Raw genomic sequence first — 23,299 nt, forward strand, 5'->3', positions numbered from 1 at the left:
AGATTTGTCTCGTCTTGTCATACTTATAATGCATGCCCAAGGGTAGTACGGTCATAAGGAATATGGCAGCGTCCATCGACGAGTAATGGCTTCCTGCGTCACAATGTCATAGAAGCGTCACTGACATGGCAACATTCTCAGAGCTGGAAAGACAGCCATCAGATCCTACAAGAGTGTTGGTAATCCCAACGCAGACTCTCTAACCATCTGCTCAGAGTCACCTTGATCATGCGTGTCAAAGGAGTCATCACTTCTGTAGACTGAGATCCGAATTGTACATTCGTTGCCAGAGACAGCTTTCCCGTGCACGTCCACTATTGACGAAGGAGGAGTGCGGCCGCCGTGTTCGATATCATAGATTCGTCGGCGTGGTTCTTATATCTGAATGTGCTATCGCCCATGTCGTCGCCTCGATTCCACCCCTGTAGATTTGATTGGCTAGGATCTCACCACGGCAGCCCTGACGCCTTAGGCTTGCGCCTCACGGCCGGTGAACACTTGAGGCAGTCAGTCACATGCTTCCTCACTTCAACATTACTGTTGCCTTCATCTTATGATTCATACCCTACTAGGAGCACCATCTCCACAGCCTCATAGGTCGCACGAATGCTCTAGCCACATATACTCACCGCACAAACAGGACTTGGCCCATAAAAGCAGCATCCCCACCACTAAGCACAAAAGAAACAGATGAGCAACCCGTTAGACGCTCTCATCCCGCCCGAGGAAACGTACTGGATCGAAGCCGACGAGGACTTCGACGATAGCCAAGTAAGCGAAGAGCATCAACGGCTGCGAATCCTCCTCTTCCAACAAAATCGCCGGGACGCGCAACTCCGCCAGAACCGTCGCAGGATGGCGCAGAAGAACGATGGCGACTCGTCCGATTCTGACGTCGCGCCTGAGCAGCCTAATGGCGTCTCCAAGACTCCCTCGACCGATGGGCCGGCGAAGGATGCCAAGGAGGAGGAGAAGTTGGTGAAGCTCGACCCCAGCGAGATCGGTAAGTCGTACCTGCCATTTTCCGCTGCTCACTAAACTCAAAATCACTTACGGGGACCCACTTCGCAAACAAACTATCCCTTCTATATCGCAGCCTCTTACGCGCTTACTATGCCACATCTACATCCACGAATTACAACACTATATTGCACCCATGGCTGACCAACTGATAGGCATGTCTGCGGGCTACAAGAACTTGTACAGTGGTAAGGAAGATAAGAGAGGCCGTTTTCAGTGGCAGACCACCATCCCGGAGGATCTAGGCAAGCCAGCTGAAGACGCAGAGAGCGAGAAGGTGAGCAGTCTCTATCTACTGACAGACGTATAACGTGTACTGACACTCGTTAACAGTGGGCCATCATTGTGCGTCACATCAAGACTTACAACGATCCGAAGAAGGTATTGTCGATACATTCTATCGTCATTCAGAGCCCACTTCTCAAGAATATGCTTAGTGAGGTGCTCGCTGGCTACCCTGGCGTCACGGTGGGCTTAAAGAGGCTCGAATTTTCCGGTCGCTTCGAGCCGCTCATTCATCGTTGGCCTGAGTTCACATCCGCAGTTGCGAAGCTGAAGGCCCGCCAGACTTCCGAGAACGAGGACGACAGGTCGGAAGATAAGGCGAAGCACGCCACACTCCTGCAAGAATTGCTTACAAAGGAGTTCCAAGAGACTATCGACGCCGCTACCGACCTCAAGAGCCAAGGCGTGATGACATACGAGCACTTGTGGACTCTATTTCAGCCTGGCTCGTTCGTGTACAGCAAGCAGCAGGGCCAAGATAGGATCTTCCGCCTTCACTCCTCTAAGTACGGCACAGATCGCAGCGGCAATCCAGTCTACTGGCTCGCATGTCAATACACGGACTACGACGGCTCACGATGGGGTACGAACAAGCTCAACCTCTGCATCCCCGCATACGAAGGCACAAAGCCTATCACCGGCCTACCAACATCGCCTCTTGATTCACATAGCGACGTCGATGCGATCAAAGCCAAGCTCGTCGAGCGCGGTAGCAAGGTCGAGGCACTTGCTGGCTCACACTATCGCGGCTACAACGGGGTTGGGTGGCGCATGGGCAGCATGAACGTCAAGGAGAAGTACAGCATCAAGGGCCGTGTGGTCGTCGACACATATGGTTGGAACAGGTTTAATCCGAACATGAGCGTTTATGTGACGCCGTTGCATGTGAAGGATACGCCGAATGCTGCTGGTACTGGGAGTGGTACACCACCCATCAACGAATATGGTGGCGATGACGAATACGACGAGGGCTACGATGACGATGATGGTGGGATGCCACTTGATGGCTACTTTGCGGATGAGGATGAGGAAGAGAGCAAGCGTGCGGGTGTGGTGCTTAGCGAGGAGCAGAAGATGATCTGCACGCCGTTGGTGCGCGGATACGCGCTCAAGGAGAAGATCTGGCTCAATTTCTTCGTCAATGCTGTCCAAGATGTCGACTTCAGCACTCGCGCATTTGAGAGCTTGGTCTTGCCTCAGTCGCAGAAGGAGCTCATTCTCGGATTCACGGAGACGCAACAATCATATCGTAGTCAATTCGACGATGTAATCGAGGGCAAGGGCCGCGGCATCATCATCCTGCTTTGCGGACCTCCAGGCGTCGGTAAGACGTTGACGGCGGAATCGGTGGCGGAGGAAATGAAAGTGCCGCTCTACATGATGAGCGCCGGCGATCTCGGTCTGGATCCGCGCCATGTCGAGGCGAAGTTGCAAGGCATTCTCGATATGTGCACTCGCTGGAACGCCATCCTTCTACTCGACGAGGCCGACATCTTTCTGGAGTCTCGATCTCTGCACGAGCTTGAGCGGAACAAGCTTGTGTCAATCTTCCTGCGTGTGCTCGAGTACTACGAGGGCATCATGTTTCTGACGACCAACCGTGTCCAAACCTTCGACGCGGCCTTCCAGAGCAGAATCCATATCAGCCTCGACTACAAGGAGCTCGATCACAAGAGCAGGCTGACGGTGTGGAAGAACTTCCTTAAACAGCACGATGTCGCACAAGCGGCTGCTCGGGACCGTCCACTCAAGGCTCTCGTTTCCGCAGCCAAGGCGCTGCAGAACGGAACGCATGATAGTGTTTCAGGTACCGATGGTGCAGATGAGGACTCCAACGCGAGGGTGCAAGAGCTCCACAAGAAGCGCACCCTCGCACACAACATCTCGGACCAGGACATGACCAGATTAGCGAGTATGAGCATGAACGGCCGGCAAATCAAAAACGTCCTGAAGACCGCTCAGCTGTTGGCGAGTAAGAGGGGTGAGGGTCTGAGCTACGATCACGTTAAGACCGTGATGGAAGTGACCCAGCATCTGCTTAAGAGTGAGCAGGCGACTCAGGCCACGAAGGATACCCTGTACCATTAGCGCTTACTTGTGCACGAGTTGTCGTGGGGTTTATGGATCGCATAGCGAAGCGAGGTAAGCGATGAAGAATACGCTGTGGTTCCGATGGCGCATAACGACTTTACGCATGAGATACGGTGTCTTGGAGCGACTTATGAAAATGAACAGCTATCACGGCATCTGGTGGCACGAATCGCTCGAAGACATAAACAGAGATCAAGGCATGTGTCATCAGTGGAAACTACGTGGATACTGCGTATTCTACGAACGACTCTTCTTTCCACCAGCAATGTCCCGTGCAAACTGTCTGAAGAAACCCGAGGCCTCGACTACTGGCAGTATCACACTGATACCAGTAGCTACCGCAACCCAAACGAACGATATAATGACCCAAGCCGTGAAGAAGCCCTTCGAGAAGACGTAGTGTGACAAGAACATCGGTATAGGGAGCTGGAAATAGGGTCAGTAAGTACTCTCATCGTGATATCGTGATTTTCCCTCACCAGGAAGTCCATAATGAATGTCAGCACGAACGATGCCACGCATGCGATGAAGAATGCTCGTTTGAGCTTCTGCGGATGCTCTTCCGTGTCTTCGTCGGCATCCACATCCTTGATGCTGCCCTGCCCGGCCTCTTCATCAGGCGGTGTTATGGTTCCAGCATCTGACTTCTCTTTCTCATCGTTGTCGATATCGGCAGCTACGGCTGATGGTATGTCTATCTTGTCCGTGGTCGTCTCGTTGGTGGGCTGCGTGGATGCAATCGGCCCACCAGTCTCTAGTGGTCGTGCGTTGATGTTGCGAGTGATGCTCCAATCGAAATTTTGAGGTCTGATAAGCGACACCACAACTGTGACAATCAGTCCGGTTAGGATCGCCGCTAGATTACCAGCAAGGGTAGCGTATTCTTCTCCAGTACTCGCCACCGTCACCTCACCGAAGTACTGCTTGGCGGTCACGAGCCAAGCGACAAGACCAGCAAACAAGCCACAGATAGCTCCCGATATCGCGCCAGCCTTCGACTGACCCGCCCAAGTGATAGCAAATGCGGCTGGAAAGACTGCACCGCCGATAAGTAGGCCCATGACCAAGAACAGCCAGCCGAGATCTATGCCAATCGCATTCCAAATGCATGCGAACACAGCCATGGTCAAGCCAAATATGCAGATGCATACGTGACTGACGAAAATCAGGCTCTCAGGTGGTGCGTTCGGCTTTATGTAGGCTTTGTATACGTCGAAGGTGAGCAGACTCGAGACTGCGATGAGTTCTGCACTAGCACAGGAGGTGACGGCCATGAACAAGACGATTAGCAATGCCATTGCACCAGATTTGCCGAGGAGAGCGCTGGCAGAGAATGCAGCAGCAAGTCCAGCGCTGATGTCGCTTTTGGTAGGCACTGCTGGGTATGTTGGGAAGCGAGGATTATCGACCAGAGCAACAGCAGAGAGTCCGAGAGTAGTGCTGAAACCGAATGGTATCGCGAACCACGCCAGGCCGCCCATGATATATGCCTTCACCGCTGTTGTCGGCTTAGATGCAATGGCACGCTGCCAGTACGCCTGATCGAGGAAGACAGTACCAGATCCGGAACATAGCTGGATGACACCAAAGACCAGTGCATAGTTCGATTTCAGTGTAGTGTATGAACCGTTTTGGTTGCCAGCCACTGGTCGTTGTACAGCTGCTTCCTGCAGCAGGTCGAACATCTTCGATGGACTGCCGATCAGATCGGACGTGGCATATGCGTGGAACATGAAGAACAGGATGATGACCATCAGGATCAGTGTATGGCTGTAGTCGCAGAGGAAAGTCGCCCGCAAGCCTCCGAGTATGACATAGGTACATACACCCAGGGCTAGCCTTCCATTAGCTCCGCTCTCCTTTGCGATGATCGGAGTACTCACGAATCAGGAAGATGGCAGCATAAACGTTTATTCCAGTCAAGGCCGTCACAACCGCACTACCACCGAGAAGAAGTTGAGAGCCAACAAGAACATTGGTGAGGAAGGCGAAGAACATGAAAGTCAAATGCCCTGCTTTGCCATATCTGGTGTAGATAATCTCCAAGTATGTGTGGCATCGAGGGGCGTTCTGTTTGACCTTGCATGCCAATATAGAAAACATCAGTATCTGTACGGTAGCACCTGCAGCATACCAGAACGGTCCAGCCACGCCATAGTTGTATGCGACTGTGCTACTCTGAAGCAGCGTGGCAGCCCAAGTCCAGGCGGAGACGATGCCAGAGGCGATAAGGCCAGGTTTGACACTTCGCGATGCTGTATTGAACTCCTCGGACGTCTTGGTGCTGAATCTGGTGTATCTGTTCTGGAGGTAGGTGATGCCCATCATGACGAAGGCGAAGAAGAAGCCCACGCCAACCACGACGCCATAGCCAGCGCCTTGGGGCAGGACGGTCGCTGTGCCGCTAGACATTTTGATAGTATCTCGGAAGGCGAAAGCGCCGTGAGTCTGTAGAGTGAGGATAGACTTGATCAAAGAAATTGCAGACCTCAACGACCTACAAGTTATTCATATTGCGCAGCGAGCTCGGCAATCCTACGCTGGGATTGTGGATATTCGTGATAAGTAGCCATGATGCAATCCCTCACCACAACGGCATTGCATGACATGTCACTGATAGCCATGTGCGTCTCAGATCACTCCCATCGTCCGAATGTGGCAGGTACAAAGATGAAGGTAGGGATCGAGTAGAGCTTGTCGATGCCGTCGGGCAACCTGCAACACGTTGTGGTTGAGCCGCCGGGGTCATGCAGATCACAGATAGGCGCGATGATAAGCAGAAGTCGGGGGCTGATCAGCGCACTGGCTGGTAAGACGGCTATTGCGGGACAGGTTGTATGACCGCAACAGCCTGTCGCATGTCAGTCGTTCTCGAAACAGCCGTTTTAATGAAGAAGAGAAGAAGATGGATGTTGAGATTGAGTAGGGCAAATGTTGCCTCACGGGCTTAAGCGTTGCGCCACAAATCTTGGACTTCATCCCGAACTCCGCACCACGACCACAACAACACCATGACCAGCAACTCAACATCATCTGACCGCGATTCGACCAGATCATACCGCCGAAGATGGCACTTCGCGCCCGCAACGAAGATGGGACCTCCTACTCCGTCACCGACATAGGCCGGGACTTCCTCCGGATAGGCGGCGGCTACTCTCCACTAGGCGCAGGCCACTACATGGTGCGCATAATGCTCTCTGGAACCATGTCCTCCATCTGTATGGGCCTCTGCGGAGCAGCCATTGGCGGGACCCTCATAGGCACCGCTGCCCTGCCCTTTCTCGTCTGTGCTTGTGGAGGCTTCGTCTTCGGAGCATGGGGCTACTACCGCACGAGTCTACGAGAGAGCATGGTTATGCTTGAGAGGTACCCTCGGCTCCTGCAACTACATTTGGATGCCAACTTTCCGCAGAAGAACTTTTTGAGCTGGCGGCGGGATCAATTGAGGGCTGCGGAGTTCTCGGGGAGTTGGGCATTGCAGAGTATGCTGATGGTTGCTTGGCTCACTGCACAACCTGCCGTTAATGTAAGTGCTAACGCTTTCTCGTGGCGTGCTATGTACTAATTAAAATCACAGAAAGTCTTCGAAGAGCGAGAGCAGCAGCTGGTGGACGAAGCGAGGAGCGAGATTTTGCTTGAGGCCAAGGAGCAAGCATCGATCTCTGAAAGCTAAAATAATCTCAATTCTACAAGTATATGTGACCGGTTCCTGGTATACCCTAAATCCTCTGAAGCCCACTGTGTCAATTAATCATCATGCTTCCTCAATTCGTTCTTAGCATACTCCTTCATCCACTCCGGCACACTCTTACAAGTACCCACTCTATCCTTGAGATCTCGAACACGATCCATCATCCACCCTGAAGTCATCCTGACTGGCTCCTTGTCCTCGTCGTCCTCTACCCCTGAGCTAGCCTGCATGTAGTGTCCCAGTCTGACACTTCGATGCAGGTGGCATCTATCAGTCATGTAGAAGAACTGGATACACTCGCCCCAGTCCTCGCAGGCGGCTTTGCAAGCACGAAGGGAGGTGTGAGCCTCTTTCTCGACATCTGAGAGATCAATCCACGCATCTTCCTGCTCGGACTCGGAGAGCTCGCCCCAGCGCATCTCCTTCATGTAGAAGCCTTCAGATATCGCAAGCTCCTTATCTTCGTCGCTGAGGTCGCGCAAGGCATCCCTTCGCCCTTCATCGTCCATATCTCCAATACTTGTCTTGAGCCTGTACCTTCGTCCCTCGTCCGGATGTAACCCACTCGGCCCAGTCATGATACGGTCTCGAGACATATTGTCCCAGTCCTCCCGAGTCTGAGCCAGATGCGGTTCAACAAGCTTGTGAAACAAATCCTTATAAACATAATGGCTGACCTCCTGCGTCAAGTGCTTGGACTCAAACTGCCACAGCGCCTCAACATCATGCGAGCCCATATGATGCCACGAAAGCGCCGGTTCACACCATCTGCCCTCATCCCACTCAAACCAAGTGATAGACTCGCCATACAGACCGGGCACACCGGTGATGTTCACGCCAGCTTCAGACAAGATGGCAGCTAACTCGACATCGCCACAGCACCCTTCTGATATGCGCTTCTCCCACTCATTGATATGCTTGCCATCATAGATCCTATGTAGATCCCTCATAGCACGATTCGAGATGAAGTAGCCCATCCCGCCGTGCGCGAACGCCACATCACCAAAGAAATGCGTGGCGCCCAGATACCATGGTTCGTCTGGATCGTACAGAGATAGAAGCTCGAGCACATTCGTCCAGGCCATGTAGGAGTCGGCTTCGAGGAAGATGTACCATTTTACATTCGGCTGCTCAACAAAGACTTTGTGCGTGATAGGCAGGAACTTCCACTTATCGAGATCCCAGGCCGATCCAGCAGCTTGCTTGGTGATCTTCATTAGACTGAGATCTTGCCCTTTTGCCGCGAGATCTAGAAGGCGGCGGTAAAAGTCGAAGTCGCGGTGGCTGTACTTGTATTTGTCGCTGACATCCTCAAGAGAAGAGTAGATGTGATAGTCACCCATTTCTTGCTCAATGTCGGAGAAGATCATATAATTCGGCACACATCGTAGCGACGTGAGCAGTTGTTCCGGTAGCTTCGCAAAGAGCTCTGTGGCGCCCGTCTTCATGGAGATGAGGTAGTCGTCCGAGTTCGGTATCACTGGACATCCTCGTAGGGAGAGCTTCGAGCTCGACGTAGGTATTGGTGAGGGTGCTGACGGACTATGGGTCGGTATGTGTTTCTCAGGCGCATCGTGTAGTACCTCCTCAAACGGTACCTTCGATGGTCGCGGCCGCTCGATATGGAGTTCCGGTGCGTACTTCGAGACGACTTGTTCGGCGGAGTCGTGGACGGATGGTAGATAGTGCCTTGAAACGACCATGAACAGCACCACCACGAGCGTCGTAAGCAGTATCCTGCCCAACCCACTGCGCGGCCACGCATTCGTGGAAAGCACACGCATAACGACCACTACTCGCCACCGTCGTACCTAATGTCAGCAATGACAGTGAGCAGAGAAGTGATGGAAGCACATCTTGGGCCTGCCCAGTGCGAGCAGTGAGATGACACGCCCACACCAAACAGGCATAGAGACTAAACCACACCCACAAACCTTCACAGCTACAAGAAAGCCATTCAAGCTCCTGCTGTCAGCACTCAACGCCTCTCCTTGGCTTAGCGGGCAAGAGGGGATCGAATCCCACAGCTGACCTCCCACCACATCGCCACTGGCCACGGTGCGTACACAAAAAGCATGCACGGGAGAGTAGGCTGTGTGAATCGGGTGACCTGGGTAGACAGGAAACTCTGGAAGCGTGGCTGGCGAGTAAAAGTCCTCCTCTGCAGCCAGCTTGCCTCGATCGGGAGTGGAAGGAAGAGGAGATTCTGCAGGCTCGAGGCCGAATTCGGGTTCCTCTATTCTCGTCGCAGCGGATGTGGCGTTCGGTGGACAGGCAGATTGGAAAGGTTCGCACGTGGTGGGATGAGGTGGAATGCGACTACTGATTTGTTCGCGAGTAGCAGATCAGTGAGTGCAATAATGAGCACAAGATGCACGATGTCTTGACATCTTCATGTTAGCCCAGCAAAAGATTCGGCCTCGCTATGTATGCCAAAGGTTCGTGACGATGGGTCATGTAGTTATAATGATGAAATGCTAACCCCACTACCCAAACATATCTATCGTGAAACGCATAACAAGAACCATCGCATATACTATCGTTATACTCGTCATCATAGCCAACCCACCATTTCGGCTCAGTAGTGCTTTCAATCTGCAAAACATCACCTATTCCTCCCAGTACGACTCCCCTCATCCCATCTCTGCTCCCATTTCTGCTCTTTCTCTTCAAATTTCCCCTCCTTCTTATCCTTCCACTCCGCATATTTATTCTCAGCAATATTCGATGCCAGCCCACCAAGGACAGCACCGAGCACGATATCACGTTCCTTGTGCTTGTTGCCAAATTGCCTTCCAGCCAGTCCGCCGATGACTGCGCCTGCGATGCCGACCCCAAGACCGCGGGTCGAAGTGTCAAAGGTCTCGTCTAGCTTGCCGCGCCAGCCTTCCTCTCCTCCGCCTCGGCTACCATGTTCGCGATCGCGGGAGCCAGAGCGGGAGCGCGAGTACGATCTGTCGCGGTCATCGTAGTATTTGTCGCGACGACCGCGAGAGCGCGAGCGCTTAGAGGCCTCGGTCAAGTCTCCTTGGCTGCGGCGATAGGTAGCTACTGCGCCAGGACCGTACGGGTCACGGGATGTGTAGCTGTCATTGCGGCGGTTGTCGTAAGGTAGTCCTCGAGCAGGCTGTAGCGTGAGATAAGTCAGCACATGCGCAAGAAGTCTGGGTAGTCACAGCAGGGTACTGACGACCAATGGTCCACTTACACCCCGATACCTCTCCTCCGTAATCACCTCACGATCATAACCCCGATCATCATCATGCCGATCATCATACCCTCTCCCACCACCCGAATACCTCTTCCCAGTCCTCTCATCATAATCGCTCTCGTCATCGTCATAATATTTGCTCCTAGACGGCTGAGCCGAATGCGCCCGATCCTGTCTATCGCCCGCACCTAAACCACCCGCGTACGACATTCTCCCACTATCGCGCCTCAACTTCCTATCAAGTTTAGGATCGATCGGTCTGATGGGGTCGTCGCGTTCGTTCTCGTAGGCAGTCGTCACCCGTTCCGAAGTCAGGCTCTCACGCTCAAGACTATCGCTTCTGCGTCGCCTCTGCCTTCCTTCACCTCTGTTATCGTAGTCACGCTCTGGACTCGGTAATTCGTTTCGATATTTCCTCTGTCGTCCGTCACGCTTACTATCCTGGCGATGTGCGCGCGAATATTGTGATCCAGCCTGTGAAGCTGGTGCGTGCGGTTTCGCTTCTTGCTGTTGTTTAGTGGGTGCGGAGGGACTTTGTCCAGTAACGACTTTCTTAGCTCCGTCGTGGATGTTATCCCAGTAATTCTCGACAACGTGGTTGACTCCTTCTGCACCGAGTTCGACAAAAGCTTCGGCCATTTCAAAGTGAAAAGTCGGGCTGGGGCGGATGATGTGTGGCGGAGCACACCGGTTGATGAGCTCAGCAGCAGCAGGCAGGGTCCAGGATCTACTCTGGGGCTGGGGAAACCAAGCTCCGAGTGCCGAGTGTGCGGCGGCAAAGAATTAATCCAGACGTGATCTTCCAGAATATCTTGGAAGCTTGCGTGCTCGACGGTGCTATTCGACCCGCTTGAGTTGGCGAGCTGCGAAAGAGTGGTTGATGGACTTCTTTCTGGCGTCGTTCTGCGTATGGTCGAATGTTACTGGAAAAACGGTGTGATGTCATCAACGAGGGGCTGGATGTGAGAGCGGCAGAGCGCACGTGCCGAGCAATAGCCTTTCGCTGGCTCTACACATAACCGAGGATATGCCGTTAAATAAAGCCATGAGAATGTATAGAGAAATGCAGTAATGGTAGGGGTATCTGGTGTACTCCACCTGCCACAGGCCCCCTCTCTTCAACGCCGCCCGCTTGAACGCATGACAGATAGATGATGGTTCAAACAAACACAACCAAAGAAACCAACGCCACAAACACCTTTCCCAACGATGCAAGAAGAGGCCCATACTAACGCCTACAAACCTCGCACCCCTCATGCTCTCCCCTCTTCTTATGATCCCCAACATAATGATCCATATGATCCTGTCCATCCAACCTCTCACTGGACTCGGGCACACTACCTAACCACACCTTCCCCTCCCCAGCATCATCCGTAACCTCAAGATGCTTCCTCAATGTCTTTGTAACCTTCTCTACCTCGTCCTCAGCTCCAAGATACCAGCGCAGGAAATCCCCGACTTCGGTGTTCTCGTGGTTCCCGACGAGTCTCCGTGCGGCGACGGGGTCGGAGGAGTAGATGTTGACGTCTGCGCCGCTGTGGCCGTGGGTGGACCAGCCTGTCTGGGCGCGGCGGGAGATCATGTCGGCGAAGGTGTAAGAAGCTAGGGCTGGGTGGTCGATCAAGGATGCCATTTCGGATGGAGAGGGGTCGTGGATGCCTAGGGACTCGGAAAGGAGGGTTGTGAGCCAGCCGCGCATGTTCGAGGTAAGTCGGCTGGCCGAAAGGTAATCGTGATACTCGTGTGAGGTGTGGGAGGCGGAGTGTGTGACATTTGCCAGGACACCCGGGTACCACAAGTAAGCTGGATAAGTCGGGTGCAGCTGTCTCGCCAATGCCAGCCCACCAGTCTCATGATCAGAAGTCGCCACCATTAGTGTTGGCGTAGCGCTGTCCTTAATGAACTCCAGCACGGCGGCCATGGCGTGGTCGTAAGCTAGAACTTCGTGCACTTGCGCAGCAGGATCGTTGCCGTGTCCGGCATGATCGATTCGCGAGCCTTCGATCATGATGAAGAAGCCTTGGTCTTTGTCTGCCGTGGCTGCACTGAGAGCATCTAAGGCGGTTCGTGTCATCTCCTCGAGCGAAGGATAAGTATCACCCTGATATTGTCTGTCAATCTCATACGGTATGTCATCGTAGGCGAACAGTCCCATCAGTGGTAGCTTAGGATTCGTGCCTAACCCATCAAACTCCTTCCTGGTAGAGATATAATCCCACCCCATATCACCCGCCACTCTCCTCACATCCACATCATCATTACGACAACTTTCATCTCCAGTGCTGTTAGGTAGGAAATGACATCTTCCACCTCCAAGCATGAGATCCGGGATCCGGCCAAGTGGGTGTGTGTCACCAATCATCTGCAACGCAATCTCATCCTCCATCTCTCTCCTCCTAACATGGCTGGCGAAGACTGCAGGTGTGGCATCCGTAATCCGTGTAGTGACCACAAGACCAGTGGTATAGCCCATGCGCTTCGCGGCTTCCATTACACTTCCGCAGGGGCTGTGGTCTGGGAGGACGGAGATGGCACCATTGTAGCTTTTGTGGCCGCAGGAGAAAGCTGTCGCACCTGCCGCAGAGTCCGTGACGAGGGAGGATGTACTTCTCGTTCTGCTTTGACCGATCAAGTATTCGTCGAGCAGCAGGGTCTGGTCGTAGGGCAGTTGTTCGGTGTACTGTCTCCAGCTCCTTGTCAAAGCCAGACTTGTCGGTCCCATACCATCAGACACCATGAAGATGAGATTCCTCTTCCCCGAAGGTCTGTCAGCACCATTCCCTATCTTGCCATCCCCTCTGGGGCTTTCAGTCCGGCTGTGCTGATACACGACTGCGAGGACTATGACTGCTGCTGTTGCCAGGAGAGCCCATGTGAACAAAGCGATGTCCTTCCATCGTGATCGCAGAACACTGTTGTTAGTCGGCGCCTGCTTGCTCGTTCTTTGGCCTGTCAACAGCGCATCCTCTTCTTCTATGTCGTCTGAGCCGTCTGATGGAGGTCCGCGGGCGACGAGAGGCTCCTGGCCGCGAGCCATGTTCTTAGGATACTCCTAGGTGTGGTGTGCTATGCCGAGTCTCCCAAAAAATCTGACTGACAGTCTTCAATACATCGATCCAGTGTTGAAAGAGGCACGCGTTATGGCAGTAGACTTGATCAGCCAGGATACTGTTCCACATGCTATCCGGGCGCCTTTGTGCATGACTAAGCATTGCTCAATACGAAAACGGCTAGTGCTAAAGCACAGGCCAGCTATATGGGAACGAAGCATTCGTTCCATGTCACCACGACTTCATTCACCATCCTCCGACCAAATGTATAGTCATGTACGGACCTTGACCGGGCGCTACTACTAACTCCATGAGATGCCGTGGGAAGGCGGCGGCGTACACGATCATCCACATACCGACCTCCTCGACAGAATTGTACAAGCCAAAGCTTCAATCATTAAAAGTGCAAGCAGAAAACCGGACGCGTCACATAATGATGCTTGCCGTCCCGATCGACCTCATGAATATGCTATGGGTTCGTAAGCTCGCGCATCTGCCATGCCTGGCATGTTACTGGCTGATTTTGAGCGTATTTGAACTGCACTACTTGGTGATCTTCGTGGATCTCCTCATGCAGGACAGAACGGTGCCAGTGTGCACTTCAACAGCGACTCGAATAGTCTGCGCTTCCAGGTAGGGGCAGACGTCCGTTTGTGGAGGGAGAGAATTGTGTAATCGAGCTGCCCCAAGGTGTTGAGCAAGAAAGCGTGGGCCCGAACACCACGGTCTCCGGTAAAGACTGTAGGGGAGCAAAAGCCAATAATCACGTTTGGTGGCGATGATTATATCGAGACAGCTGGTAGCGCTTGGGAAGGCGAGCAATACTCTTTATTGCTATCCCGTTCTCGGCCGTTCACTAGCAGTCCTGACCTTTGGTCTCAGGCTCTGCGAACCGGCATGGCCGCCCGACGACCACACATGGATGCTACGTTCCTGTCTGGATCCTCTCATATCGTGTCGAGGTCGCGGAGCAGAATCTGCCAAATTCTGACTGCCATAGTCCGATTCTGGGTGCTGTCTTCTTCTCGCAGAGCTGGGCGTGCAGAACGTCCCTTGCACGGTCCAGTCAGCGGGTCCTCGCGACGACACAGAGTCACTACACGGATTGTTCGTGGTGATGGTTAACTTGGTGAAATATCGATTTTGCCATGAGGAAACTATATACATGAGCGCGCACAGCACAGATCATATCCTTATCATTTCGCCTCTGCGTCGTTCATGGTGGACATGCTCATGCCATATGCTCCGCATCCTTCATCTTCTTGTCGTTCCTGCCCTTGACATACTTAGTCAAGTCACCTACTGGAAGGACGAGAGGGAAGTCCACGGCATCGAGGAGCATGGAGAACCACTATTGACGACGTCAGCATCGTTACAAGATTGTTTGCCAGTATTAACGATCATGACTTACCAGGTACCAGGCAATCATGCTAGCAATGAACGCAAATGCCGCACCAGCGATCCTGGTCGTCGTGGCCAGAGTCGCGGCACCTCCAGCAGCGGCGAAGTACGAAGCTGTCAGCAACGGGAACGTGATGGTGAAGCAGAGCAGGATCAAGACCAGGCAGATGTTCGTTCGAAGAGCACAAATCGTGTATGCGAGACAGAGCACAGCCATGAATATGAGGAAAAAGGCGAAACTATCGTAGAAGCCTGCTGCGGTTGGATAGCCGTTGACTGCATCGTAGAAGGGAGTAAGAGTTGCGCCGAAAGTGCCCCAAAAACCGCCGAAGGTCTGTAGGAGTATGTCAGCGAGCAATCAGTGTAGAGTACGAGACGAACTTACGAAGAAAACCACAGATGGGAACGTGTTGCCCAGGATCCACTCGCCGATACCACCTGCGTACAGCAGGACAGCCGCACAGTAAAAGTACATGCCCGTGCCAGCATTTGCAATTCCCTCGCCTGAACCAGCTCCATGCCAGCCCATCAACATGACTGTTGCTGGGGAGTTGGCGAGCAGGAAACCGGCAAGAGCGACTGGAGTCGGGTTACCGAAGGTGAGTCGGAGGTTGCCTGCTACGGGCTTCTCGGGCGCGAGATAGAGCTGCTCGAAGTGCGAAGGCGAAGGCTTGAGGATGTTTTCGTTGTATTCATGGTTGTTGAGGTCAGAGACTTTGATTGGGATGTCGTGATTGGACATAGTGGCGATGGTGGCTCTGGGTCTCTTCGGGCGGTGCTGTGCGGCTTCGTTGCCTTTGTGAGGGTCGAGACGTCGAGGTTGTCAGGTTGAGAACGAAGTCGTTGCAGACGTGAATTGAAGGTCAGATCAGGATCTTATATGCAGATCTGTTGACGAGCTTGTATGAGACGGGGGGTGAGGAAGCAAGGCTTCTAGTTACATCTAATCAAGGGAAGAAGACGGCACCCCATCTCATATACCTACTCACACAACCCAGAACCAACCACAGCAATAATGGTCGGCTCTCCCCTCACGAACCTACATCTCTCCCGTCGTCCACTGATCCAGTCCACGAGCAATACCATTCCAATAGCGAGGAGGTCAATGCTCCACGCAGTCTCGCCCCTTCGCTCCAAGGGCATCACGGGCGTGTTCATGGCACGCGTGAGCTCCAGCCTGCTTCTGGCCAAGACCACCCATGTCGCGCGGTAATAGACGCAAGACCATTACGGACTTTGAGCCTGTACGAGCCACGTGACGTGAAGTCTGGTACCTAGGTTCAGGAGTCCAGACTCCATGGTCGTCTGCACGGGATGACAATGATTGGACGGCGGGTAGAGGAGCGTGCGTCAAGTATTTGAAAAACGTGGTCAATGGTGAGGCTTATTTCCGATCGGCGCTGTGGGGACCCCAGAGTTTCTCCAGATCGTCGCTGCAAGACAGGACGGCAATTTATGCAGTTTCCTGTTCCCGGTCATGGGAGGTATCTTCAGGCGTGGTGGAGTTGAGAACAGCTGTCCAGATCTTACAATGACGATGTGAAGTTGAGGTCAATCGGATCAGCGGACGTTTTACGTACTCGTCTCAATCCCCACACGTGGCCATGAGAACTCTCTCGATACTTTGAGACAACCAGAGCATCGAGCACTCGACTCCTACCATCTACGCATGATAGATCACGCCCACCTCAACCTGGGAGCAGGACCGTGAATACTTCACATTTCTCTCTTTCAAAGGCTGTTGACACCGCTGGGTACACAGGTGCCGCAGATGAGTACATCGTATAACACTTTTGGCACGACGGGATGTCACATTGACCGGCTGTGGTCTAGAATCCCGAGCTTTGATACGATCGCGAACTCTCACTCATATCGACGGCAGAGCCTCAATTCTACTTCTGACCCCAGCAGCTTGCCCGTGCCTGGATTCTCTCGATCTTCCGCTGCCAAACACACCGTCAACAAATTGCCACCAACGATCTCCTCCAGACTTCACCGAAAACCATTACATCGTAATAGTCGTTCCAATACTCTCCGCACCATGCACACTAGTCGCAATATCCTGCGCAACAGTCCCACCACTGACGCCTATGGCACCGATGAAATATCCATCATAATCATAAATCGGCTGACCGCCTCCAAAGACGACCAATCCCGAATTGGTTTCCTCTATGCCGAAAAGATCTCCCATCGTTTGTGAGCGATTAAGCAAACCATATGATGGAAAAAGGCCGTTGAAGTAGGTCACAGTCTTTGCTTTCTTCATGCTGATGTCCACCGATCCAAGGTAAGCGTTATCCATGCGGAGGAAGGCGACGAGTTGGGACGAGGGGTCGAGGATGGCGATATCGTTCGGCACGCCGATGGAGTTACTGTAGTCTACTGCGGCGTTTATGGCGGCGAGTGCTTGGGTGGCATTGATATAGTGGCGCTGGGAGGGTGTGCTGCCCCAGCCGTTTGTTGCCGTGCGGTTGACTGCTGCAGCACACACCGCGACAGTGGAAAGGAAGGCTAGGAGTCTCATACTGGTGAACGTGAATGGTGGAAGGTTTCAAAAATGTGAAGAAGGGCCGCGAGTCGCTTGGGGCGTGATTGCAGAATTTGAGGGCCTTACCTAGTAGTCTCTTATACTACAACTGCTTGAGTGCTTCGAACTTCCTTCGCCGCATCATATTGACATTGTGCAGGGCATTGTGAGGAGGTCGTGAGGAGCATCATGCACCTAGTTGTGCAGGCATCCTTCGCAGGATGAAGCCAATATGTCGGCAACATGGACGCTTCGCTGCATCTTGAGAAAGGCAGCGAGGATGTGGATAAGTGACGAGAGCCCAGGCATGTGCTCATGCGGCTCTTGTGCCTTCCTGGCAAGTCTCAGCGAACTTCGTGCATGTTCATGTGGAATGCATGAATGAGGAGTAAGGCCAAAATGCGTACCTCGCTGCTCGACATTCGAGCTCCAGAGCTGCATCGAAAAGTATCTCATCGAATTGCAAGACCGTAGTCGGGCCTTCTACCGTGAAGGGCATTCCGGTACCTGTAAACCCGGATTACTGCACACTGCCGCTGCCGCAGGAATTGTTATTTCCATGCAGGAGGTGTGCTGGAGCTCGATTGTCCCATTGCTCGATAACTTCTCGCTGATCCATACGAACAAGACTTGTCATCGTTTCATACCATTCAGCGACCTATATAATCGTAGCTCTAGCTGAAGATTGGATAGAGCAACTCAGGACAAGCCGGACACGACTTTGATACTGGCGGAAGATGATCTAAAGTGCCGTCGTCCGTGTCAGTACACGATGGAAACATTTGGTCGCGGATCGGCGGCGTCTTACGAGTTCGCCGACACGCCGAAATACCATCATTTTCTGGAAGAACTAGCAGTGGGGGGTTGTGCGGGCACGATGTAGAGGCGGAAGATATGCTGGCTGGAATCCGCTCCACTTGCATCGCCGTTGGCTTGCACCCAGAGAGATGGTGGAGACGGGCAAGTACTTTCACTCTGCTGCGGCGTACTGACTTGCACGTGTTCTGCCTCTGTAGGCTAGTCACGCCATGATTGTGCTCGGCTTCTGCTTAGATAGTGACTGCGCAGAGTCTGCACTGCTGGATTTTGGCTAGAGGCTTGAGTAATGGTGACTGGTGACGCGGGAGATGTACAGAGCTCATGGATACCTATATCTCGGACTATCTTCAGCAGTATCTGTACAGCGCTGCCTCATCTCACCTCATCTTCCCCTTCCCAGCCTCTCATCCCATCCGAATCTATCTATACTCCGGTCGCACAAAATCGGCCATCGTCTTCGGCTCGCCCTCGAAGTTGTGGTGCCCATCGCTCGAGTCATGCACATCGTGGCCGTGTCCGTGTCCATCATCTGTGGGGCCAACATACTCCATCTTGTAGGCTGAGCCGCATTCTGGGCAGCGCTCGACCGGGCGATCACGGGAGCAGGTGAGCCAGATGACGACGTGGGAGTCGGCTGGAGAGCCAGTGCAGCCGACGTATTGCTCATCGCCGAACGATTTGACCAGTATTGGGTTGTCGAGGGTCCCTGGGAAGAAGTGAATGTCAGAGGACGTATTTAGGTCATAGACGGCGATGCTAGTGCTGCCGGTGTGTCTCAACGTACCTCTCCTGCTCGCATCCAAGGGCCTCATATCGAAGATATCCACGCCCTGCATCTTTCCGAGAATCTCGAGACGTTCGAGACCAGTCGCTTGCTCGAGATCCGTGGGAACGGTTCCAGGGGTACCTCCCGGAGGCATAAGGTCGTGCTCGCTGTGGATGTCTGGATCCTGTTGATTAGTCCTCATGTCTCCGCCAGCCTCTCTCCTCCGCAGGTCGAAGCATACCATCCAGAGGCTTAATCAGCTTATCAGTAGCTCCAGGCGCCGGGTTGCCTTCGCTCGGTCGCGCATCGCCTGCTATGTGTTAGTGCTTCGCTTCTTCACTTCTTGCGCCGCCAATGCGGTTGGTATCCAAAACGTACGGCGAGTGATCGAGGTGGTGAAGGAGCGCGTTACGGTAGAGCGGAAGAGAGCACGCTTGGCAAGCGCAGGAGCGGCACGGCGGAGGAACATGGTGGGTGTGCAACGGGGACTATATGGCTTCTGTCACCGAAGCTGTGCTGTTTGTGCATTGGAAGCTCTCCTGCTGTCGGAGCGGAGCGGAGCGGAGCTAGCCGTACCGCAAGACGTGCCGAGATATCGCCGAACACAATAGAAGACTTCATCACGACTTTTCTCCCCCTCTGCCTCTCCGACCAACACATCCCAAGCAGACTCGCGCTTGTAGCTTGCCAGTTTGGCTTCCAAGTCAAGATGGCTGTACACTCAGCTGAATCTCGGCTGCTGGTCATCATGACCGGCGGCACTATCTGCATGAGACCAAGCCCCGAAGGATTAGTTCCTGCCAAAGGCTTCCTCGATGCTGGCATGGCGCCGAGACCGTCTTTCAATGATGGCAGCGAGCCCGTTGAGATTAGTGCATACTCAGAGACAGGAGGTAGGTAACATTCGAGCTTCTTTCTTCGCCGCCTAGCCTTCCATACATCACAATCTTCCTTCCACCATAACAGAGAAACACATCTCCTATGCTGACGGAGCAACCTATAGCTTCTGTTGCACTCTCGACTCTGCGAACACCACAAAGTCGTTATGAGCGACATGTCCGCTACGCAGTACTCGAATTCAAACAACTCCTGGACAGTAGCTCAATCGACGCCAAGGGCTGGAGTCAGATCGCCAAGACCATCGGCCTGAACTACGCGGCTTTCGATGGCTTCGTTGTCTTGCATGGTACTGACAGTCTGGCCTACACCGCGTCAGCCCTGAGTTTCATGCTGGAAGACCTCGCAAAGCCGGTCATCTTCACAGGCTCGCAAGCACCAATCTTCGAGCTACAGACAGATGCTACAGATAATCTCCTGGACTCTTTAATCATCGCAGGCCATTTCTGGATCCCAGAAGTCTGCATTTGCTTCCAGCATAAGCTTTTTCGTGGCAACCGCTGCACCAAGATCTCGGCGAATCACTTCGATGCTTTCGCCTCTCCTAATCTCGCACCCCTGGCCACTGTCACATCCTCACAGATCAACGTCGACTGGACTGTCATCCGTCAACGACCTTCTAACCATGGCAAAACTGATTCATCCACCCATCTCAAAGTTCGCCCAGATCTAGACACCACTCATGTGGCCTCCCTACGAATCTTCCCAGGCATACTACCAGCAATGATCGACGCCGTACTCCGCCTCCCAACGCTTCGAGGCCTCGTCCTCGAAACCTTCGGCGCAGGCAATGCCCCTTCAGGTCAGGACAATGCACTCATAACCATCTTCACCGAAGCTGTCGAACGCGGGATCGTGATCGTGAACGTCACGCAGTGTCTGACTGGTAGTGTGAGTCCGACCTACGCCCCTGCTATGGTTCTCGGCCGAGCTGGGATCGTGCCGGGATTTGATTTGACGACCGAGGCGGCGTTGACGAAGTTGTCTTTCTTGCTCGCTGTGCATGGGGAGGATGTGGAGGGGGCGAAGCGGGGGATGGCGTTGGATTTAAGGGGGGAGTTGAGTGTAGGTGGGGCTGTGGAATTTGGAGCTCAGAGTCCGGTTTTGATGAAGAAGTTGTCATTGGGCCAGTGAGTCGGTCTGTTCCAGATGTCCTCTCTCCTGCCGCGTCAAGGTGCGAGGTTGCAGAAAACTCAATAATGCGTCCGAGCAACTCAGCACATAACTTACGCAGACTGGACGTCATATATCTACCAGGTGCAGTACGCTCACGAAAGCCCCGATCAAATTCCATACGTGGGTCTGGTAGCGTTCAATGAAAATACCCCGCCAGCCAGTGGTGCGGTGCACGAAACCGTCTGGCAAGAGGACCCATGGACCGCAGCATGCCGGCGTGTGTGATCGCGGTAATCATACCACGACGCTCACTACGCCAGGTCAATCAGATGAACCTGGCACTAGCCACTGCTACTAACAGGGCACTCGCGTGAAAGCACCGAAGTCCTTTTCCCCCGAACTGCCAGTGCTCTGCAGTGCTCAATTGTAGGCTGGAAAGAGTAATGTGAGGTATACAACCTAGAATGGGTATATAGCTACAATAATCAAAACACAAACCCCAGAATCTCGCCCCCTACCGATACGTGCCGGACTGCATCAAGCAAGCTCAAAATTTCCTCTTCTTCTTCACAGGTACCTTGGCCTTCTCATCTAGTTGCCGCTTCAGCTCATTCCGCTTCCTATCCGCTCGCTCCTGCGACGTCTCGCGTGGTAGCGTGGGCTTTCTCGCTATTTCATTTCTTTCTGGAGCTCGGGATTTACGCTCTGTGGCTGTCGTTGCTGAGGCTGAGGCTGCTGCTGAGGGGCGTTCTGAAACCTGTCGTGGTTGGTTCGTGTCGGTAGCACTGGCGGTTGTTAGCTTCCCAGCTTTCTTCCCGCCGATGGTGCCTAGGCCGTGGCGTTTGGCTGGGGATGCGGTGGTTGAGATCGTCACTGGCTCTCCTGGAGGCGGGGTGGTGGAGGTTTTGGATCTCCCGCCTATCGTGCCTAGCTTCGTACGAGGTTTTCCAGGTGCTGGGCCGGGATCTACCTCCATGCTTTCCAGCTCCTGTTCAGCTTCCGGTGGAGGCGAGGGAGTGGCAGGAGCGTTTAATTTGCCGCCTATAGCTCCCAGCTTCCCACGAGGCTGCGGGGCTTGTTGCGGTGGAGATACGGGTGGCGGTGAGGAGTGCTTTTGCCTCTCACTAGCGCTTGATTCCGCTAGTGGCACATCTGGATTTACACTCCGCCGACGTGTCGGCATGCTCGAGTGACTAGCCTGACCTGGTCTTGCTTTCTTGATAGGTGCATCGAGATCGCTTTCGTCTTCTGTACTCTCGTCGTCCGGCTGTACTGCCACTGGAGGAGGAGCAGGAAGTGGCGACTTCAAAGAGGTAGGGTTGGTAATAGCTGGAGAAGGACGATGATTGCTTTGCCTGAGGTGTGGTGGTGTACCCTGGCGCTGGAAATCCGCATCGAAAGAGTCATCGTTGGTAGTCGGGATCTCATGATCTGTATCTGCTGGTGGTGCTGGGGTTGGTCTGGCACTTCCTTGCTTAGCAGGACCATTTGTCGTACCGGCAGGATGAGAATTACTCTTCTGCGATATACGACTTTCATCGAGCGTCTTCCACCACTCCTGAGCATACTCGGCCTCGCCTTCAGTAACAGCCTCGGGTAGCTCGCTCAAAACACCTTCCATCGCTTCCAACCCCACACTACCCGCCCCATCCTCCCGATGTGCATCCTTCACCTGCTGTCTCCATAAACCCTCATCAAAGTCTCCCAAACCCCTCACATATCTCGCCAACTGCTCCCTCTGCGTCTTTCTTCGCGAGAGCTTAACATGACTCACACCGGGAAACACAGTCGTCAGATCATTTCCCGAAGTCTCCAGACGATCGGTGAGTTTCGCGATGATACGATCCTTTTCACTCAGCTCGTGGTGGATGAGATGGTGGGTTTGAGAGTGTTGGGTTTGGGATAGGAGGATCAGGGGATGGATCAGTTGGGTGGCGATTTGGGGTTGGGGTTGGAGGGTCAGGTGGATTGTCCATTTGAGGGGTTGTAGAGGATGAGGTAATGGTGCGGAGAGATCTAGCAGTAGGCCGTCGGCTTGCTGAGCGGGTTTCAGGGTTAGAGTTGTGTTGTCCTGTTGTGTCAACGTGCTGCGTAGTTTGTCCAGGAGAATGGAATATTGTTGGTCGTCTTCCCCAGGATCGATACTACAGTCTTCTTTGATGGCTCGACGTTCGACTTCGCGTTTGGTTAGGGTTTCGCTCCATATTCGGCTCAGGTCTGTCAGGTGGATGGTATATCCTGTGGGGTCGAGACGTGCTTTGACGAGGAGGTGAGGGAGATTATCCTGTGGGAGGCGGATGGACTTCCAGGATGCCATTGTGTGGAGATATGATATCCGTCATTAGGGTCAGGATTCAGTCATGATTTTATACGTCCGGCCGACCAGGCAGATGCAGATCTCTGAGGTGTGTTTCAAGGATGCGTT

At 53.5% G+C, this 23,299-nt stretch overlaps 11 protein-coding genes across 11 annotated transcripts; 3 read left to right on the forward strand and 8 right to left on the reverse strand.

The window, feature by feature from the left end:
• Positions 1-690: 690 nt before the first annotated feature.
• On the forward strand, positions 691-3,393 carry LTS14_006654 (uncharacterized protein; the record flags this gene model as incomplete). The annotated part of the gene is made up of 3 exons (XM_064839348.1): positions 691-1,003; positions 1,176-1,297; positions 1,354-3,393. 3 exons carry the CDS (start codon positions 691-693, stop codon positions 3,391-3,393), a joined length of 2,475 nt encoding a protein of 824 aa, XP_064693090.1.
• Positions 3,394-3,633: 240 nt separating this feature from the next.
• On the reverse strand, positions 3,634-5,808 carry LTS14_006655 (uncharacterized protein; the record flags this gene model as incomplete). The annotated part of the gene is made up of 3 exons (XM_064839349.1): positions 3,634-3,822; positions 3,876-5,230; positions 5,280-5,808. The coding sequence occupies 3 exons, from the start codon at positions 5,806-5,808 to the stop codon at positions 3,634-3,636; spliced, it is 2,073 nt and encodes a 690-aa protein (XP_064693091.1).
• A 655-nt stretch (positions 5,809-6,463) lies between these two features.
• LTS14_006656 (uncharacterized protein) lies at positions 6,464-7,069 on the forward strand (the record flags this gene model as incomplete). The annotated part of the gene is made up of 2 exons (XM_064839350.1): positions 6,464-6,922; positions 6,974-7,069. 2 exons carry the CDS (start codon positions 6,464-6,466, stop codon positions 7,067-7,069), a joined length of 555 nt encoding a protein of 184 aa, XP_064693092.1.
• A 74-nt stretch (positions 7,070-7,143) lies between these two features.
• On the reverse strand, positions 7,144-8,871 carry LTS14_006657 (uncharacterized protein; the record flags this gene model as incomplete). The annotated part of the gene is made up of 1 exon (XM_064839351.1): positions 7,144-8,871. One exon carries the CDS (start codon positions 8,869-8,871, stop codon positions 7,144-7,146), a length of 1,728 nt encoding a protein of 575 aa, XP_064693093.1.
• An 821-nt stretch (positions 8,872-9,692) lies between these two features.
• Positions 9,693-10,937, reverse strand: LTS14_006658 (uncharacterized protein; the record flags this gene model as incomplete). The annotated part of the gene is made up of 2 exons (XM_064839352.1): positions 9,693-10,214; positions 10,296-10,937. The coding sequence occupies 2 exons, from the start codon at positions 10,935-10,937 to the stop codon at positions 9,693-9,695; spliced, it is 1,164 nt and encodes a 387-aa protein (XP_064693094.1).
• Positions 10,938-11,135: 198 nt separating this feature from the next.
• PHO8 (vacuolar alkaline phosphatase) lies at positions 11,136-13,335 on the reverse strand (the record flags this gene model as incomplete). The annotated part of the gene is made up of 2 exons (XM_064839353.1): positions 11,136-11,221; positions 11,538-13,335. The coding sequence occupies 2 exons, from the start codon at positions 13,333-13,335 to the stop codon at positions 11,136-11,138; spliced, it is 1,884 nt and encodes a 627-aa protein (XP_064693095.1).
• A 1,244-nt stretch (positions 13,336-14,579) lies between these two features.
• On the reverse strand, positions 14,580-15,491 carry LTS14_006660 (uncharacterized protein; the record flags this gene model as incomplete). Its single annotated transcript, XM_064839354.1, has 3 exons — positions 14,580-14,699; positions 14,760-15,083; positions 15,135-15,491. 3 exons carry the CDS (start codon positions 15,489-15,491, stop codon positions 14,580-14,582), a joined length of 801 nt encoding a protein of 266 aa, XP_064693096.1.
• A 1,263-nt stretch (positions 15,492-16,754) lies between these two features.
• On the reverse strand, positions 16,755-17,273 carry LTS14_006661 (uncharacterized protein; the record flags this gene model as incomplete). Its single annotated transcript, XM_064839355.1, has 1 exon — positions 16,755-17,273. One exon carries the CDS (start codon positions 17,271-17,273, stop codon positions 16,755-16,757), a length of 519 nt encoding a protein of 172 aa, XP_064693097.1.
• Positions 17,274-18,514: 1,241 nt separating this feature from the next.
• Positions 18,515-19,330, reverse strand: COX4 (Cytochrome c oxidase subunit 4; the record flags this gene model as incomplete). Its single annotated transcript, XM_064839356.1, has 4 exons — positions 18,515-18,801; positions 18,880-19,038; positions 19,103-19,171; positions 19,240-19,330. The coding sequence occupies 4 exons, from the start codon at positions 19,328-19,330 to the stop codon at positions 18,515-18,517; spliced, it is 606 nt and encodes a 201-aa protein (XP_064693098.1).
• Positions 19,331-19,570: 240 nt separating this feature from the next.
• On the forward strand, positions 19,571-20,892 carry LTS14_006663 (uncharacterized protein; the record flags this gene model as incomplete). The annotated part of the gene is made up of 2 exons (XM_064839357.1): positions 19,571-19,754; positions 19,865-20,892. 2 exons carry the CDS (start codon positions 19,571-19,573, stop codon positions 20,890-20,892), a joined length of 1,212 nt encoding a protein of 403 aa, XP_064693099.1.
• A 529-nt stretch (positions 20,893-21,421) lies between these two features.
• On the reverse strand, positions 21,422-23,191 carry LTS14_006664 (uncharacterized protein; the record flags this gene model as incomplete). Its single annotated transcript, XM_064839358.1, has 1 exon — positions 21,422-23,191. The coding sequence occupies one exon, from the start codon at positions 23,189-23,191 to the stop codon at positions 21,422-21,424; it is 1,770 nt and encodes a 589-aa protein (XP_064693100.1).
• Between the last annotated feature and the right edge of the window lie 108 nt (positions 23,192-23,299).

The sequence above is a fragment of the Recurvomyces mirabilis genome (assembly GCF_035927965.1).
Source record: "Recurvomyces mirabilis strain CCFEE 5264 chromosome Unknown scaffold_17, whole genome shotgun sequence".
NCBI classification, from domain to species: Eukaryota; Fungi; Ascomycota; class Dothideomycetes; order Mycosphaerellales; family Teratosphaeriaceae; genus Recurvomyces; species Recurvomyces mirabilis.